We start from the raw sequence: 20,387 nt of genomic DNA on the forward strand, positions 1-20,387 counted from the left end.
GATTTGATTATCAACTTTTCTTCTAGTGGATGATATATAATTTCACTTTAGTCTTTTAAGTCTTTAGTAAGTAACCTTATATGGGTGTGCCTCTCCTATTCTAAACTTTTTTATTGGAAAAAAAAAATGTATATATACAAGTATCAAATAATAGGAAATTATTGTTGCCGTTTTTTCCCCAGAACTTGAGCTGTTAAAAAAAAAAACTTGAGTATAATTTAATTGTAATCTTGTGATTTGTAGAGATGGTTGTAAAGAGTGCTGCAAAAGATTTATTTAACTAACTGACATTACCTTTTAAGAAATATACAAATACTATATGTACAAATTTTCAAGATAGAAATTATAATCAAGTATAAGTTTTCTGTTATGCTTGGATTTAATTTAGCATACTATGTTATTCTTAGCTCTTCCTCTCAACACGCATGCTTGCATTAGATCCACATTTTAGGGTACTCTCTTAGAAAGGGTGAAAAAATGAGGACCCAATTCCTAAGGAGTCTTTAATACTAAGCAAAATTAGGCCTATATGGCTAATATTTATTTCTAACAAATCTGTCGGCGTGGGAAGCTATTTTTGCAACTTTTCTACATATTGTGATGATGTAAATAAATCATCATGTAGCTCTTATTGGTATACCACATTATATCTTCTTCCAAATTAAAATGTAAAACCTTTCACATTAATTATTATGTTGCAACCCTCTTTTGTGCATTTATAGGGAATCCTCTAAGGCACACGAACTGGGGTAGCTTAATGATCTGTGTGGCCCATCTTGCTCTGAAGAATAATCAAAATGTGTAATAGTTGGAACTTAATTGGAACAATTATGGAGTAGTGGAGATGAACGGTGTTATTGGGGGCAAAAAAAAAAAAAAAAACATTATCATGAAACCATGTGAATATGTGATGGTTTCCTACTATTATTTATTCAATAAAATAGACTAGGAAAAGAAAAGGGAGGAACTGTTGATTTTATAGAATAAGTTTGGGATATTCTGTCTCTCTTTCTTTCCCACGTTCGCAACCAATATTGATTATGAGATTACGAGACACAAGTGCAATATTCTCAAAACGTTGTTTATTAATAGTTATTGGAAGCTTCTTGTGGTTTTCTTCTTTATTGAGTGAAGACTAGACTATTTTCTTTTTTTTTTTCAGTTTAAGAAATACAAATGTATCAATTTAATATTCTAAGTTTCTAACGACACTTTTTTTTTTAATAAAAAGAAAAAAAATCGTTTAGAAAATGGGTTTTATTAATGTTATGTAGCATAATTTAAGTGTTGTTTTTAACATACACAATAAAAGGGAGACAGAAAGTGGAATGATGAAAAAGAAAGAAAAATATGTAGACCTCACATCTTTAATGTGTGTGTAGGAAAGTAAAATTATGTTATGTTACATGATAAATATAAAATCCTTAGAAAATTGACCCCCTGAATGCGGTGCAATTTTAAAATAAAAACACTGTTAAAGAAAGAAACAAAGAAACAAAAATAAAAGAGGCAATAATATATTTTTTTAAAAAGTACACTATTTGATTTATTGTTTCTGTCTCTCACTAAATTGTGCATTTCGCAGTTCTTTCATAATGATAGGGACTTGTGTACTTAAAAAAAAAAATATGATAGGGAATCCCGATTCATACGTTTGTCTTAATTACCATGGCGAACTGTTCTTTTCGATATTTAGTAGTGTGAAATCAACATTTAATTTTGGGTTGGATTTTGACATATTGAAATTTTGAATCTTTTGTCAGGATAATTGAGACTCCCAACCTATATATACGGATTTATCATAATGCAAATAGCAAAAAATCACTTAGTAAAAAAGTGAACTGTATAGCTCAATTTACAATATAAACGGAGTAGGTAGAGAGAGAATCTAGATTTGATTGACTAAGTTTTTACTCGGAATTAGTGTTATAACTGAGTTAAAGAGTTGAAGTTTGTGGGGATACTGAGAGTTGACTCGCTTCAAAGAAATAATTAGGGTCAGTATATCAAAAATAAAAATAAAATAAAACTTTTATGTTTGTTCCGAAGAAAATTAATTCACATTTTATATATTTAAGGATTAGTGTTTGGAGATAATTTTATCTCATACACATAAAAGTATGTGAGGTTCATATTTTTTTCTTCTTTTTTCTCTTCACATGGCTCCATATAGGCCCGTATATATATATATATATATATATATATATATATATATATATATATATATATATATATATAGAGAGAGAGAGAGAGAGGTAGGATCCTTTGACACCAGTGTCAAATTTGAAGTTTGACACCTCATCTGAGAGCCATTAGATCAAAAAAGATCAATGGTGTCACATGCTTACAAATCAGAGTCATTGATCTTTTTTGATCTAATGGCCAAAGGATCGTACCTCATATACATATATATAGGGGCAAGATATTCTTACACCAGTGTAAGAGTTAGAAGTCTTACACTCAATCTTGACCAATGATCCACTTGTATCCAATGGCTCATATTACTAAAAAATTAGAGCCTATAGATATAAATGATATCAACGGACAAAATTGAGAGTGTAACTTACACTGGTGTAAAATAATCCTGACCCATATATATATATATATATATATATATATATATATATATTACACGTTTCTCTTATACATGGAGAGATTAGAGGATGTAATAGTTAGATACTTTTTCACTTCTTGCAAAAGGGATATTTGGGAATTTTTTTAATTTCTTTTTTTTTATAAGTAGAAGTTAGGTTAAATAATTTTTTACAAAAGCTCTTATAATAAAAAAACTTTTTTTATAATACAAAAAAGCTAAAATCTAAAAATTCTTAGGAAGATTTTTTTACTATCTTTTATTAACTTTTTTTGAAATAAATAATTTTTAAACTTAAAAATTTATATAATTATCAAACAGTTTATAATTTTATTTTATTTTTAAAAAATTAACTTTAACTTAAACGTGATATTTAGCTTAAAAAAATTGTCAAACAGCTCTAAGTATTACACCTTGCCCGAATTAAGTAATTAACTCTCCATATAAGTTGGTACTACCCGAATAGGTAAAGCGAAAAGAGTAATCTATCTGTCTATTCGATTAGCTGACCCACACGTCACAAATAGGCAATGATTAGATGGGCATTAATGCAAAACAATTGTAATAGAAAATCTCTATTATAGCAATCATGAGGAGAAAAAACATGTTACACAAAGTACCTATCTTCCCACAGAATAATTAATACGGAGATAACATTACGTCGCTGTTAAAAGTTAAAACGATATTCTCATTTTGCTTGATACTTACATTGACTTGAATATTTGTGCAATGTAAACTGAAAAACTAAATTTCTTTAGTCACCTAGGGCAGCATCCGTTTAGTGACCTTTTGTCCACAATATTGTTCCAATTGTCCAAGTAGGTGTGTATTTGATTATGAAGTAGAATTATTATTTTCTTTTAAATAATTGCATCAGTGACAATATAGCTTACCTCACTTTTGAATAGAAAAAAAAATCAACCTACCAGTTTAGTGTCTCATTGACTTGAAGTAGGTCTTTCTCTACCACTAAATAGAAGAATGCTATATCACAAGGCAGCTGGGCCTCTTGCTCATTATATGGTCTACACTTTGAGCAAATCCACTACCATAAAAGATGACAGAAAAGTGTATGCTCACATAGCTTTCATCATATGCAGCACAGTCAAAGTGAACAAAGATAAAGGGGTATTTGGCTTTGACTTTTACACGAACATAGAGACTTCAAGCATTAACATAACGTTTTTTTACTTTCAATGTCCATGGATTTAATAGTAGCTAGTAGATCTACCATAAGAAATGCATTCAATGTACTAAAACCATGTGGGGGGAAAACCAGATGGACCCATTTACATAACTTGAGTTCTAAGATTGTCTAAATCAATTATGATGATAGTTGGGTCCTTCCTCACTTGTCTTTTATGGTATATCTTTTTATACAGTTTTTTTTTTTTTTTTTCTCCAGCTTAAGGGAAGGGAAGTGGAGTAATGCATCAGATGAATTTGCTTCTACCTATAATTGAACTCCAATTAATGAATAATAATGACTCACTTAACTTGGTGTAGATGGGTTTATAGCAAAATAAATACATTCTACTCCAGAGAGATACATGTATCATGTATGTCACTCCCATGTGTAATTTTAGGCTTTAAATGTACAATACAAGTACCATCGTAATAATCCAAATAGAAAAACGAATTTCCACTTTTGGTTGTTTAGCAAGTACACGGAAATGTCACTAAATGGAAAACCAGACTGAGAAGAGCATGTGAATATTAAACTGGTAGTACGGTAGTATGTACAAAACAAATTTGTAAAGTAAATACTTTCTTTATCTTTTTGATCCTCATCAAATTTTACGATACTCACTTTAGTTCCTAGCAAATAAAAAGGTCTATTGTGATCCTTAAAAAATTCAAAATAGACCCATTTAGTTAAAATCGTGGTCCCTCACAAATTCAAAAAAGACTTATATTAGTCCTCAAAAGAACTAAAATAGGTCCATTTTGAATTTTTTAGGGACCACGATGGACCTTTTTATTTGCTAAGGACTAAAACAGGCATCGTAAAATTTGCGGAGGACCAAAAAAAATATTTACTCTTATTTCTATTTCGGCAGAACAGTGGTAAAAAGCTCATAGTTCAGCATCCATATCTTAAAATTCTAAGTCAAATCTTCTAAAGGTTATGCCAACTTTTAAGGACCTGAATTCAGATCTCACCTCATTAGAAAAGAGATAATTTTAAGGAAGAAGAAAGTTAACTCCTGTTTATAGCCTATACTGTGGGGGCCCCACAAAAAAAAGGATACACTCAGTTTGTTAAGTTTCACTCAAGATCTACTGATATCCAAAAAAATTCTATATAAAAGAGGGAGATATTATGTAAGGGTCATGATTTGGTTCACCACTAACCTTCAAAAAAGATGTGAAAAAAGGTCTACTAATTTTACTGTCTCTCCATCAAGTTGATTTAGTTAGAGGGTAGCCTAAGCTTTATGTTTTTGTTTTGGGTATGCTAATTTTCTAATCTGTGTAGTGTTTATGTAGTTGTGTTGTGTGGGAGCGAGTTTGACAGACAGAGGAGGAGGTAGCTCAACAACTTGTTAGTTCTTATCTACATCAGGACTGAAAATCTTAGGGAATCACATTCACTTGCAAATAAAAATGTACATAGAAAATAGAAAAGTCAAATCAATAATTTGGCAGTCTCTTCCCACCGTGGTCCTGTGTATTGTTCCCACGTGGGATCACGTAAATTTCACTCATAATGTGATATTATCACATGAAAAACAGCAAAGAGCTTATATTGTATTTAGAGATTTAGGTGCTTAATGCCAAAAAAAACCAAAAAAAATATTGATAAAAAATTAGAAACAGTAACAGTTATCGGTGTTCTCTGAACAAAAGGAGACAAGCACTGCTTCCTATACTTAGTATTAACATATTACAATAACTCAGGTTTCCAAAGACATATTTGTCTTCACATACCATATTTTAGAAACTATGAAACAAAGATGAAGGTTTAAAAAGTTAAAAAAATAAAATACATCTTTTTTGGTTTTTCCATTTTTTTTTATAAAGCATAGATATTCTTTACAGAAAGTAATTCTGTTCGAGCGGAGAGCATCAGTATCATGACGGGACTAGCTCTCTTTATAATAACATGAACACAATTAGATTGACAGCTAGGCATCATTATTGAGTACAGAAAGCTCATAGGGACCTGCGACTTACATGATCATAGTTGCTTCTTCTTGAGCTTGGAAGGTAAACTATAGATTCAGAAACAGCACAAGTTCTCTTGCAAGCAGCAGAAAGGCTAATAAACCCAAAACGATCACTAATACTCCTTGTAACCTTAGCTCCATTAAAGAAACTGCTACTACTTGTTTCTTCTTCATGATCATCCTTTGAGCATTCAACCAGTGCAGCAAAGAAAGGATCCCTTTGAAAACTAGTTTGCATTGAATTCTTCTTCCGAATCCTGGTTTCTTCATGACTGAGCTTTTTAGAAGAGTGTGAGGTAGTAGGAGGGGGTAATGGAAGTAGTTTCATGGATGATTCCTGCTTCTTCTTGGAATTCTGCTTCTTGGGAATTCCAGGTAAACGTTCCCAAGAAAATGGAACTCCTGAGAATCTAAGAGGGGAAGCAGGACTAAGCAAAGGATCATCATGAAAATAGAATGATTCAATGGAGGAAGAAGAGGGTGAAAGTGATGAACAAGAGGATGAAAATGAAGGAGTACGGCGAGAAGACAAGTACTTTCTGGCAGGGAAGGTGTCACATTGTTTTGGGACATCCATGGCATGCTGACTGAGAGTTGCTGCTGAAGTATCCATTGTTGTTAGTGCTATGAAGAAAGGAGAGAGAAGTGTTTATGTATATTTTTGTGTGGTTGTTCACTTTAGTTTTGTCCTCTAGGACCCTGCACATTTTATTATATAGGCATATAAAGAAAGACAAGAGTTCAAGTCCTATTCTATATTTTATGAGTTGATGTTTATTTATTTTAATATGGGGAGATAAGAAGGTAAAAGAAAAATATATATATATATATTATTGAGTAACAAAAAGGACCCCATAGCATTCATGAGGGGGACAAAATGGGAAAATCAATAATGATGGAGGTGATAAAGCTATGTTTTAATTAGAGGGGCTACTATAGGGAGTGGTTAAGAAGCAATCCTAGGACAGGTGGCAGGCCAAACATGGGGAATTACAGCTGCTAAAGACGCAGGTACAGGTTTTAATCAAATCGGTTTTTGGGCATAAAAGCTGTCTCTATGTGCATTTGGAAGAATAAGCAATTAATTTCATCAAAAAATACACATCAAACCATAAATGCTGCATATGTTTAAAGATGTCAAGGGTCAAGTTTATTTACCTTTGTGAAATTTCAGCTTGTCCCCTAGGTAGTGTCAAAAGTTTGGGACTCATAAGTATAGAAACATTCCTTTGAAATGAATGGTTTATTTTGTGTAGTGTAACTTTTCAATTCCCTGGCTGTGGCTTTTGATCGCTTAACTCTAAACAAGATAGTAGATACCTTCCCAACCTAAGTTTTTGTTGCATAAAAATTAGAGTTACAGTTTTGGAATGTGAAGTGAAAGATGAACAAAATTTTGCTTTGATAGAATAAATCTTTGCTTTGAAGTGAAAGATAGCAAGTTTAAGCACAGTTTTTGCTTTGTTCACACTTGACTGTCAATAAAATTTTGATGAAAATAATTAATTGTAAAAAATCACTCTTTGAGAAGGGAAGCAAAAGCCTATAAATGTTTCCTTATTTAACTATGTAGAGAATTTATTGATAGAATAGTGGTTTGGACCCATAGGAAACAATACAAATACAAGATGCTAATCACTAAAACGGGAGTGGGCTATGGAATAGGTAGGCATGAGCTAAATGCAAATTCCTTAGAAGTAAATGGACCCAAACCTCATCTTTCTTGTTGAATTACAATACCCAAACTTCTTGTTATAATAATACCCGGTGTTCCAGCAAGAAAATATAAATTTTGAGCAAAGAGACAAGTGTTTGAGTATTTTAATGTCTTCCTAAAATGTTGGTGAGGCCAAAAACCTGCTTTGGCAGTGTCAGGTATAAGTTGGATTCAAATCAAATTATGATATTTGGGATAGTATGGGTAAATAAAAAAAATTACAACAACTATAACTTCCATCTAATAAATAGTTAATTAGAACATATTCAATCTTACAAGCATGTCTAATTCCATATTGAGTTAGGACAAATTGAATTAGTAAAAAAAAAAATCATTTTAATATTCTTAACTCATTCTATATATTTTAGAGGAACGTTATTCTAATAACCTAAAATTTTTACAATTTATTTTTTATCGTTAATTTCTGTCAATCTAACGGTTATAATTGATTAGAAATTAATAATTAATTAATAAATAAATGTGATCCAATAAATCATAATTGTTGAATTGACGTAATCAACGATAAAAAAATAAATTGTAAGTAAAAAAGTTGTAAAAATAATGCTCCTTTATATTTTATGGGAAAAATACAATGAAACCACTCACAAGTATGACAGAAAAAAAAAAATCTAGCATAAATATTTAACCCATATTTTATTTTATTATTGTAGCCTACCCGTGGAGTTCAATGGGCTTTTGAAACGTTGCTCCTTCCCTCAGCTATGGGGCTTAAAGCAGACCCAAGCCTCGGAATCTTTGTCCCCATATGGATCAAATTCTGAATTGAGAAGATGTTCAAGCCCACTTTTTAAGATAAGGGGATTTAATAATGGAATTGTCTTTTTTCACGGAGTTAAATACTTAAATCCACAAAATTGAGAAAGCTTGCTCGTTAAAATAAAGTCATGATTTGAAATCTTCCGTCGGTTTTTTGTGGCACATGGATCATTGGATCAATATCCCTTGGGAAAAGTATTTGTCCTTTTAAATGACACAACTTATATCATTTCACCCTCACAAAGTGAGACTCACACCTTTATATTTTTTTGGCGACTCTCTCTTCTCCTTTATCTATCTCTTCTCTCACTTAAAATGACATAACTTTACATCCTTTAAAATGATACACATTTTTTTTATTTACATTTGATTTCTGTACCTTTTCTAGAATAGTGTAAGTATTTTTTTTGGGAGGATAAAATGCGTGTGTTTGAATTGAGAGGCATAATAAGACGGATATTTTAAAGTGTAAGTAGAAATCATCCATGAAAATAATCAAATCATTAAATTCAACTAAATTCGTGATTTATTATCAATGTGTTTGCATTTTATCAAAATTTATTTTGATATTAATTTTTTTAATATCAATGGTTCTCCCATCTTGTGGAGAATTTCTTACTTGTTTCAAATGCCTTACTGCCAAGAATAAATCACTCAATCAAATGTCTGATATGCAATCTACCGATAGAAATAAAAGGATCATATAATGGAATAAATCTTCGATGCATAAGATAAATCCAACTTGGTACATATTTTTTTCAAAAGAAGAAATTTTTTTAGTGAGGCGGGAAATCATTTTTAAAAAATGATGATTTTTTTTTTTAAATTTGAAAAAAGATGTACCGTATTGAATATATCTGACGCACTAAATATTTGTCTAAAATGTAGCATCTTGATGATAATCATATTGTCACCGTCTATTTCTTCTGGTCTTGGAATGTTGTCACTAAATCTACAAAATGCCATTCTACCACATATAGCCATAGCCATAAATTCTTCCATCAGTTCCTTGTCATCGTCACGGGGAGATAAAATGATGTACTGAACATGGCTTACGCGATCAACCATCCATAACGTTAACAAGGAACTGATGATTGTCAAAAGGTAAGACATGCTATGAATTTCTCCTATGATTGGAAGTCTTAGGTTGTTAAAGAACTAATTCAACCCAAATGCTTAAGCTGTTGGGTGAGGTTACATTAAGGTGAGGATCGAGTACACCGAAACTCTGATACCATGTTAAAGAATCAATTCAACCCAAAAGCTTAAACTGTTGGGTAAAGTTACATTAATAATTTTATATATCTCAATTTAAGTAGTTCCAAGTTTCATTGTTTACAAACGACACGAATCTGGACGTAGTCATAATAAGAAACACGCTTCACTGTGTAATTCAACGAATCAAGATGAAACTTTGCCTGCTGATGTGATACTGTGATGCATCTCCCTCATTCTTTGAACTTATACACAAGAGCCAAACTATATATTATATGCTAGTCACTTTGTATTTTTTATTTTATTAAAATAAAAATAAATAATCATAAAACTTGTTTGAAGTAAATTATAGTTATATAGTGGGAAACTGAAAAATATTTAAAGTTTACTATGAGGAGCATTATTTTTACAACTTAAAAGTTTTACAACCTATTTTTTCACCGTTGATTTTCATCAATCGATCGGTTATGATTTATTAGGTCACATTTATTATTAATTGTTAATTTACAATAAATTATAATCATTAGATTAACGAAAAATCAACGATGAAAAAATAAGTTGTAAAATTTTTAAGGTCTGAGAATAACTCTTAACTTACACGTATTTCAAGAGTGAAACAAATGTATAAGTTTATCTTTTTTATGTTTTTTTTTTTTGGTAAACATTATGTTTATCTTTAAAATTTTAAATGATTGATAAATATATTTACAATTTTATCTTTAAATCATTAAATGAGTTATTATTAATGATAATTTAAAAAACAAATGAAAAATAGACATTAAAGTGAGCAATCTCCTTCACAGTAATAATTGATAGACTGATAATACCGATTGCAGATATATAATCTATCCAATAAAAAGAAATCGCAGAGTTTGAACCGTAAAAATAATAAATTAACACCGTAAATATTATATTTTCCACGTGGAAGAAATTGCTTTATTTCTTCCCTGAACATTCTGAATACAGCTTAATGAAACTTATCAATGTGAAATCCAAATCTACAACTATTGTTTCTTCACTTCGAATTTGATTGTTAATTCTCTAACTTTACACCAGAAATTCTCTCATTCTTCAATTACAGTTAGTACGAATCAACTAGCCAGTCTAGCCTAGTGTAAAGGTTGTGGCTGTTGCACTAGGAGCCCACAAATTGATCCATCCCTTTTCTTCCATCCGTGTCATTCAAAACATAAAGTTTAATAGCATAGTTTCCAAAAGAACTATGCAATGCAGAAATTTCAACTCTTGATGCGCATCAAGGCAAGGTAGGCCAATAATCTGTAAAACACAAACATGAAAAATAACACCCCAATGCTTCCCACAGTGCCGATTTGCCCCACCACATCTTCTTCAACAAACTTGCAGCTAGCCCTATCACTATCACCATGATAGCAACCCAACAGATATGATATTTTCTTTCCATCCCCATACTGGATTCTAGTCAGCAATCTATAACTGTAAAAGGTTGTGGATATATATTTGATCCAAGCCATACAAGATGGCACCTTATGGACATAGTATCCACCTGTTAAGACAAATGCTAGCATTGTCACAGCTGCAACTGTGGAAGCTTGTTTTGCATCCATTATTGCTGCACCTAAAGCAAGGCCAAGACCCTGTGACACAAGCACGTATCCAAGAACAACCAACAAAGTCAAGAGAAAAGCCCACAAATCAGGCTTTAATCCACCCATCCAATATGTAACAATGAGGAAAACTGTGGGAAGGATAAGCTCCATGGGCAGGTCTCCAACAATTCGAGCCATAAAATAGGACGACAGTGTATACATACCAGAAGCTCTCTCTTTCATAAAGATGGCACGTTCTTGAGGGAATGCAAAGACAGAGTTGAAAGACGGGAAGACTCCCCAAAAGATGGAAATGAAGAAGAGTAGGCCAAGCCTATCTTGAATATTCCTATAGTCTGAGTGCCACCACATTAGACCAGCTAATAGTGCAGCAGCAATAACTTGAAAGACTCTCAGAGTGTTAAAGGATTCATGCTTTCTTTCTTTGAGGCTTCTCTGGAGCAGAATACTGAATTGGTTGAACCAATCTAAGAAGTTAACCCTGTCAGTATATCTACGTTCTTTGGAAGAGTTGCTTCTCAAAAGGTGAGTGTTCCTTGTAGGAAAACTGACAGTGTCCATGCAGGAAGCTTTTACCTTGGGAGCAAGTACTGTGTTGTATGAATGAACTAGGTTTTGCTTTATGGCTGGCCTATCTCTTTCACTTAGACCATCAACATGGCAAACACCTACAGAATTCAAGGCCAAGCTTGATTAATATCAATTGACGATTCTTTTTCCTTCAAACAATAAAAAGTTCATTCTTGTTGCACTTCAATTATGTAGTTGTATTTCATCATGAATAAACTAAGTTGTCCAATAAATGAATCTGAGGAAGTCCAATCAAAATGACAAAAGACGATGCAAAATAACTAGGAAAAACTCAAGAATCACATTCAGTTTGAAAAAACAAGAGGGCTTCATATTTCGTAGTTAACCTTTATTTTGCTTTTAGTTGGCAAGAAGTATAGATTATTCAATTTTCAACTTTAGGATAAAAGAGATAAGGGACCCCAGCATATATATATATATATATATATATATATATATATATATATATATATATAGAGAGAGAGAGAGAGAGAGAGATAGATTATTAACAGAAAAACCAGAGGAGATAGATTGAAGCTTTCTAGGAAAAATCCTTATCTAAAAATCAATAATATACAACCGAATAAACTATAGAAAGTGATAGCTGTAACATCATGGCGAGGCCCTATGGAACCATATATTGTAAATCATAGCATTTAAATAGCCGAACCTTTTCCAATGAAAATATTGAAGCTAAATAAAGTATATGATAGGTCGAACAAGGGATAAAAATGTGTTTAAATTAATTGAAACAGTACTTGATTGTTCTAATGGGGTCAATTAGGGGAATAAACATGCTTAAATAGGATAGTGGAACTTATGACAGCTGACTTATCTTGGTGTTCCCGTGTTACGGTGAGTCTCCACTAATATTGTTGCTGGCGCTGTTGATTGGGCCACCAGCTCCCACTTTCAATTATATAATATCAATATAGCTATTTACTTTTCTGCCATCAGACTTCACTTTTGTGGGAGAAATGTTTATAAGGATGTAAAGCAGCCCAACACGTGTAGCTCTTTAATTAACAGATCCTAAGATAGAGATTCTAAAAAAGTTGGAGGAAAAGAGAAAAAGAAGCAAAGTTAACGAGAAAAGGGAATCATCTCCAAAATTGGCCAGATCATTGTAAAAGAAGTGAAGGTCAAGTTTCCAAGTGTAATGATGAATAAGGAACAGCCCCCAAGATCATGTTCTTGTGTTGGTCAAAAATACTTTCTACGTAAGTTCAACATTATTATTCTTTTACTTCACTTTTTTACATTTATTATACCGTTTTATGCGGAAAAAAAATCTTTTTAAAAGAAAGATCATATAGAGCATGAATGTAAAAATTGAGGTGTAAGAGTAACCTTTCTAAGGAAAATTTTATCAACCTAGGTACACAATTGTGTAGGACAAACCAAACATCATTGGAAAACAAAGATGTTGCGTATGACCCAAAACCCAACTTTAAACCTCATACACCTAAAAACTTAACCTCCCCATAGAATACAATACAACAACTTACTGGGTAAATGGTTATGATTTTATCACTATTCAATAACGGCAGACAGTGATTCAGTGTGCCACTTTTCCCAATTGCTTTTGACATTTCCCCCCACCCCCTTTTCACAGCAGATTTATGGTTTCTCACGCTATCAATGCCGTCATCACCTCTACCACCTTAATATCCACATGATCATCATGGTCCCAATGATCAACGAAAAAGGTCAAGAGAGGCACATATCCCTAATAATCTTTCAGTGCCAAAGATGTTGAACCTCATATAAGATAAAAATACTTAGTCAAAGAGCACTTACCATACAGTTTTTCTTGGATTAATTAATTCTAGACTGTGCTTAGTGATATCACCAACCAATCTATTCCAAAAGAAGCAAACACTAACACATACAGAAAGACCAGTAATCTACAACTTAAGACTCCGGTCCACTACTTTAGCATTTCCAACTTTATACCATAGGCACATTCTCTTTTGACTATAAAGTAGCTTTGGTCCCCATGCCATCCAGGCGTTTTCAACGATAACTAGTCTAATCTGACTACACCAATCCTTCAACAAACGCTAAGTGTAAATAGTTCAGAGAGTTTCTACTAAGCACATATCTTACACAGCCAGTATAACATTCTTTGTTATGCATGAACTTGACAAATAAAAAATGAAATGGAGAAAGAAAAACGTTAACTCAAAAAAATTCTTCAACAAAATGAAAGAATACAAAATAAAAGCAAAGAGAAACATGCAAAATAATCCGGTATAAATTTGAAAACAGAGTGCGGTTCATAAATTGTGATAACAATATGTGCCAATATCTGCACCAAGAGGTTGCATTATAACAATTAAAGTATTGCCTTCGTGCAAGCTTAAATGACTTGTGTTCGCCTCCTTTCCCAACTACAAAATAATAAGTCAATCCAAATGCCTATTTTCGACATCACAACAAAAGTTTTTTTTTTATTCTGATGTTATCCTCTCCAAAGGATATTAGATCAAGTTATTCCTGTTGAAAAAGATATGGTTGATGCTTCTAGTAGTAATAATAAGGGGCCATGCCAGCATGAGTGTATGATATGCGTCTCTATTGTTTTTCTTCTACTTTTGGAATATATCCGGACCCACATTAAAATTGGCACCAAACCGAATTTGATGGGAAATTGGCACCCACATTACTTTCTTTAGTTTCTTAAGCCATCCTTCTGTGTTTCCAAAAAATTGTCTTAAAAGCTTAGCCTTCCCAGGAAGATATATTTGTCCTTCATAATCCATTATTTAAAAATCTTAAAGCGTGAAGTTTCTAGCTTAATTTCAAAATATCTGGTAAATGTGGACTTGAATTTTCTTATCAAAGTGCTTAGTTAGCTTCAAGGAAAAAATCCCATGCTTAACTAAAAAAATTTAAAATCCATGCCTCATTGGAGGAGGCAGTGGTACTAAATTTGGGCGGGGGTGATGAAAAGAGAGAAAAAAAACTAGAAGCATAAGGAGTCAAATCAGGTTGGCCCTGGAAAAAGAAAAATTAACTGGCTATATAATAGAGGCAAGAAAAAGCAGAGCCTAAAGCCTATAGCAGACAGCTCCAAAAAAAGAGGACACGTGGTAAGCATCAAGGAATTGTTTAAACAAAGAATTCCTATTGATGCGAAAATCAAAACCCATTACGTATCCATCCGATCGATTTTTCCCACTCAAGCTCAGAAACCTTTATCTTTCTGGCCTCGCTCATACCCTAAATATACTTTCATTAAATATATTCTTTACATACAATCATCAACCCCCATCATCATCACCACTATCACAATACCAATGGAATGAGCAACCCATGGAGAAAAACACTAAAAAATGTGAATTACAAGGTATTTTTATTAGACCCTACCAAAAGTAAAAATAGAAAACAGATTCTATTATTAGACTGGTGCCTAACGGATCTTGAAAGTTAAGGAGGTAAAAAAAATTAAAAATGAAAAAGAAATATTTGATCAGAGAATTTTAAATTCTTTACTAAAAACTTGCAAGCATATCTCAACTAACTAAGTGAGCTAGCCTCACCGCCTCTAGAAATAAGTATATGCCAAGTCAGAAACCCCAAAGATCACAGCTGCAAAAACATAATATCATGGCAGAGTTACACTACATAATGCCTGCCACAGTGTGTTGTCCAACTTGATGCCTTTCATGACGTTCATTATTAATATTTCATAAATCACCATCATGCTCATATATATTCTAAAAATTCTACCCCACACGACCACACACACGCAAAGATTCAGTAAACCCCATTACCCTAACTACAAAATCTTAAACAACACAACAAGACAGAACATATCAACCTCAATCACAATTCACAAACACTCCTTGCTCAATATTCCCTCTCATTATATCCCCTAACACTAACTAATATCCCACACCAATTATGTGTTAAATAAAAAAAAATTCAATAAAAAATTATTACCGCATATGAAAAGTAGTTATAACAAGTTAACAGTAATTTCTAACAGAAATACGAAAGTTGACGTACCGTTAGCGAGATCGAGCAGAAAATCCGCCGGGTTTACCGGAAAAGACGGCGCGAACCCAACCGACTCGAAGTAGCGCATGGCGTCGTTTCCTTTGCCGAAGTATAAGCACTGTCCTTCCGACAGCACGAGCACTTTGTCGAACATCTGGTACACGCGGCTCGATGGTTGGTGCAACGACGTAACCACCGTCTTCCCTTTCTTCGCCAGCGACCCCAGCGTCACCACCAGGCGGTGCGCCGCCGTGGAGTCAAGACCGGAGGTAGGCTCGTCTAAAATAAGCAGCGCCGGATCCACCAGCATCTCGTGCGCGATGCTCACGCGCTTCCGTTCCCCGCCGGACACGCCGCGGATGAAGGTGTTACCGATGATAGTGTCCTCGCACTTCCCTAGCCCAAGCTCCGCTATCGCCGACTCCGCCGCCGCGATCTTTGCCGCGCGCGGCAGCGTCCTCGGGAGGCGAAGCATGGAGCAGAAGACGAGAGTCTCGCGAACCGTTAGGTGAGGGTAGAGGACGTCGTCCTGTGTCACGAACCCGGTTCGACGGAGAACCAGTTTGTTGAGTTTGGAGGAGTTGGCGAGGATTGTTCCGGTGAGGCCGTTTCCATGGAGCCTCCCTGCAAGCGCGTTTAGGAGCGTGGATTTTCCGCTCCCAGATGGGCCCAGGATGGCTAGGATTTCCCCTGGGTACGCTATCCCTGTTACGCCGTTCAAAATGGTTCGCTCTTTCGGCGCTTCCACCGTTGATCTTTGATCAGACGGTGATGATTCGTGCGTCGAAAACAATCTATTGATACACCCTCCTCTGCCTTGTTTGTTCTCTATCTTCAATCGGTATCCCACTTCCATGAACTGCGTTGCATGAAACATAAAAATATTTTAAACTTCAATTTAGTTAATTTTTTCCCAAAAAAAAAACTAGATAGTAATATGGTCAACCGAGTCAAACTCATGACTCAGTGAAATAAATATCAATGCGTTTTGTTAGTTATATGATTAATAATAAATACCTTAAGCGTGATTGGGTAAGAGCAAGACAAGAAAGGAGCGAGGTCACGCGATTCTTGAGGGGTGTGTTTGGGAGGTGCATGAGCGTGGGATGAGTTTCCATTTGGAGTTTCTACACCACCAAACGCTGCTGCAGGTGTTGGTGTTGGTGTTGGCATTATTATTTTTCCTAGGTGTTTTTTTTTTTTTTTTTTCCTCTCTTAGTTAGGAGACAAAAAAAGAGGAGAAAGTATGGAAAGTTAGGAAATGATGATAGGAGGGGGTTTGACAAAGAGAAGAGAGGAAGTGTTAGAAGTGAATTATGAAGTGAGAGGAACAAGGGATAAGAATACAATGGGGTATTTATGGAGGGATCAGGACCCATTGCACTGCCACGTCAAAGTGGAACTACTGAGTTGGGGTTGCTACGTGGCAATCATATATGAGCAGTGGGCAGCTACTGAAATGGTTCATGGAAAGTGTCCACTTTCTTTTCCTTACCACCTTTTTCTTTCTTTCTTTTTCTAGTTTTTTGTATTTCAAATAAGAAAGAAAAATAAAATGAATAAGATACGCAAAGTTTAAGTTGGATTTTTATTTTTCTTTATTTAGACAAAATATATTGAGTAGCTTCGCATTTCTCAATCAATAGTTAATGGTAAAAATTAGTAGTTTTAACTTTTAAATATTTAACTTTTAAATATAGTTAATTATGGCAGTATCCAAAAAATATATATATATAGTTATGGCAGAGGTACTTCATTACACTTATTACTCGTGAAACCGTCCTTGAGTTGGAGGAGGGGAAGGAAGTGAAGTAAGGAGTGGTGGGAGAGTGGGGAGCAATAAGTAGAGGAGACATGAGTAACATTTCAGAATCTTAAATACTGTTCAGAAGTTGAAAAACTAGTTTGGCAGATGCTGTAGAGTATTGCCAGCTTGAGATTGACTTCATCCCCTGAGATATTTTTTGGATCTCGATTTTCTCATCTTAACAATAATATAATATTCTCTCTTTTTTATTTTCAAAAAGAAGGGGTGACAAGCAACTCATGGTATGAGTTATGACTTCTGAGTATGCACAATTTTGAATTAGAATTCCGATCTCCTTTGATCTGTAAGGAATTAGGTATATAATTTTAGAGTATGTTGTTAAATAAAAAATAAAAAATTTGCACAACTGATTATAATTATGTATTTTCAAAAATATATGGTTATAATCCGAAATGAACAATTTCTGAAGAGAAAAAGAAATTATAATTATAATTATATATTCTCAAAAATACATAATTATAATCAATTGCTGAAAAAAAATTGCAACGACATAAGAAAAAAAGACTCATAATTTTATACATAAGTTTATTCAAAAATCAAATATTTACTTTCGTTATACTATTTTGATATTTTCTGTGCGAGTAATAGTAAAATAGTATTCTATTAAGATTAATGAAGATAAAAAAAAGTATTTTTTTTTAAATAAAATTGATGGATAACATAAGTAGTCATAGCTTTCTTTATAATGAAATTTGTATTTTTCATATAAGAAAGGTTATACACTTATACTTACAACTAATTTTTATTTACAACTTCTTATAATATATCTTAACTGTTAATTTTCGTCAATTAATGTTATCATTTATTGCCAATTAATAATTAATTAATGAGTTTAATTTGCAAAAATAATAATTGTTGATTGGCGAAAATCAACGGTTAAGATATAATTGTACAAGATTATAAACTAAAATAAGTTATAAGGATAACCTTCATCTTTTCATATAACTATAAAAAAATGTTATTTACATTTCATTTTTCACACTTATATTTTTGTACCTTATTTTTATTATAAATAAATAAAAACATTCCTTTCCTTTGTTTCATATATAAAAAAAAAAAATAAGATGTAAGAATAACATTTTGCTCAACTATATGACTAGAGCTGGCAAAATGGGCCGAGCCCGCCGGGCTGGCCCGCCCCGCCCGCCAAACGGGGCGGGGCGGGCTGAGTTTTCTAAGCTCGCTGCCCGCCAGCCCGCCCGGGCTGAATTTTTTTTTTTTTTAATTTTTAGTGTAAAATGTGACGGGCTTGGCGGGCAGCCCGCCCCGCCCGCCCAAACGGGGCGGGGCGGGCAGAGATATCTAGCCCACCTTCAATGGCGGGGCGGGCCAGCCCGCTTTTTGGCAGGCTTTTGGCGGGCAGGGCGGGCAGCCCGCTTTGCCACGTCTATATATGACTATATATCTATGGGAAAAGTGTGTATCATTTTAAATGATGTAAATTTGTGTCATTTTAAGTGAGAGAAAGAGATAGATAAAGGAGGAGAGAGAGTGGACAAAAAATATAAAGGTGTGAATCCTACATCTTTGTGAGAGAAAGAATGTAAGTTATGTCATTTTAAAAGAAAAACACTTTTTTCCTGTATCTATATCTTCTCCGGCTCCTGTTTGAACTTTCGCACGTCCTATGATTAAAATGAGTGAACAATTCAGTTATGCCATAATCAGTTACAACATGTAACATCCACGATTATAAATATGAGAATTAATCAATTAGATAGATTCTCTCTCTCTCCACTTATTTATTTCGGAGTGATAATGACTTGAACGTTCGAATGTATGTGCAGACATATCCCGTCTTCTCTTGTTGGAATGTGACTGCATAGGTGACCTCGTAACAAGATTTTTCAAGTGTTGAAATAATGTATTTTTATATGTTTTTTGTGTTTTGGGGTTCCGTAGGAACTAGCATATTACATCCAAATACAACTTTAAACGTTACGTATTTTCATGTTTAATTATTATATTTTGAGCATCAAAATAAAGTTTTTTAAGGGAAAAATGTTAAAATTATATATTTTTTGGGCGATTATAATTACTATTATTTTAGCCTTATCACTCTTACAACTTGTTTGCTTATCATTAGATCAATTTGAAATTAACGATAATTTTTTATTTTTTTAACCTTTAATTTCAAATTAATCCGACGATAACTAAATAGTTAATAAGAGTGTTAAGGCTAAAATATGATAAGTATAATTTTTTCTTATTTTTTTAGAGAAAAATTCAAAAACTCTCTTATGGTTATGATGTGAACCAATGGTAGATCCAAAAAATTTTATTTATGTATACACATTTAGAGGCATGGGTTCCGGGCTGTGCCTCGAAAAAAAAATTAAAGAAAATTTTAAATATACTAAAAAATAAAAGAATATAAATAAGTGGTCCATTTGAAATTTTTAGATACTCAACAAATATTAAAGTCTCCAATTTAATCCCTAAAAAAAGTCGACTCGTAATTCCTTTAAAATTCAAAATAGATCCATGTTAGTCTTTCTGAGGGACTAACGAGATTTTTTTTTGAATTTCAGAAGAATCACGATTTCGACCAACTGGGTCTATTTTAAAATTCATAGGGATCACAAATTGACTTTTTTAAGGAATTAAATTGGACCTCGTAATTTATTTAAGGACCCAATAGATGCTTTACTCCTTTCTTTTTTTCAAATATTTGTGTCTGCACTTGCACCCAATGAACAAGTGCAGGTTCACCAACCACTTATCCCCTTATGTTTTTTTAGTCAATTACTCTATAATTTTTTCCATCCAAACTCACTCTTAATACTATTATAAACTTAACTAATTTACCTAACTTTACTTTTCTTAGAAAAGAAAATAGACTGATGATATAAAAAAGAAACAAAATAGAACAACAAATTAGATTAACTATGTTGAAAACTTATAACACTTATAAAAAACACAA

At 33.2% G+C, this 20,387-nt stretch overlaps 2 protein-coding genes across 2 annotated transcripts; both read right to left on the reverse strand.

Moving 5' to 3' along the window:
- Nucleotides 1–5,749: 5,749 nt before the first annotated feature.
- Nucleotides 5,750–6,382, reverse strand: LOC133309813 (uncharacterized). The gene has a single exon (XM_061510641.1). It carries the CDS (start codon nucleotides 6,374–6,376, stop codon nucleotides 5,750–5,752), a length of 627 nt encoding a protein of 208 aa, XP_061366625.1. The 5' UTR covers nucleotides 6,377–6,382.
- A 3,995-nt stretch (nucleotides 6,383–10,377) lies between these two features.
- LOC133309785 (ABC transporter G family member 25) lies at nucleotides 10,378–16,940 on the reverse strand. Its single transcript, XM_061510607.1, has 3 exons — nucleotides 16,654–16,940; nucleotides 15,646–16,495; nucleotides 10,378–11,729 (listed from the first exon to the last, which is right to left on the reverse strand). The coding sequence occupies exons 1-3, from the start codon at nucleotides 16,807–16,809 to the stop codon at nucleotides 10,711–10,713; spliced, it is 2,025 nt and encodes a 674-aa protein (XP_061366591.1). The 5' UTR covers nucleotides 16,810–16,940; the 3' UTR covers nucleotides 10,378–10,710.
- Nucleotides 16,941–20,387: the final 3,447 nt, after the last annotated feature.

This window comes from Gastrolobium bilobum, unplaced genomic scaffold (assembly GCF_033153095.1).
Source record: "Gastrolobium bilobum isolate Gb01-03AN ecotype WA unplaced genomic scaffold, APGP_CSIRO_Gbil_v1 utg5492, whole genome shotgun sequence".
Classification (NCBI taxonomy): Eukaryota; Viridiplantae; Streptophyta; class Magnoliopsida; order Fabales; family Fabaceae; genus Gastrolobium; species Gastrolobium bilobum.

Coding starts and splice junctions, on each gene's coding strand:
- LOC133309813 (XM_061510641.1), bottom strand. CDS start 6,376: ATGGATACTTCAGCAGCAACTCTCAGTCAGCATGCCATGGATGTCCCA.
- LOC133309785 (XM_061510607.1), bottom strand. CDS start 16,809: ATGCCAACACCAACACCAACACCTGCAGCAGCGTTTGGTGGTGTAGAA. Junction 16,496..16,653: donor CTTACCCAATCACGCTTAAG/GTATTTATTATT, acceptor CATGCAACGCAG/TTCATGGAAGTGGGATACCG. Junction 11,730..15,645: donor TCTGCTCGATCTCGCTAACG/GTACGTCAACTT, acceptor TGAATTCTGTAG/GTGTTTGCCATGTTGATGGT.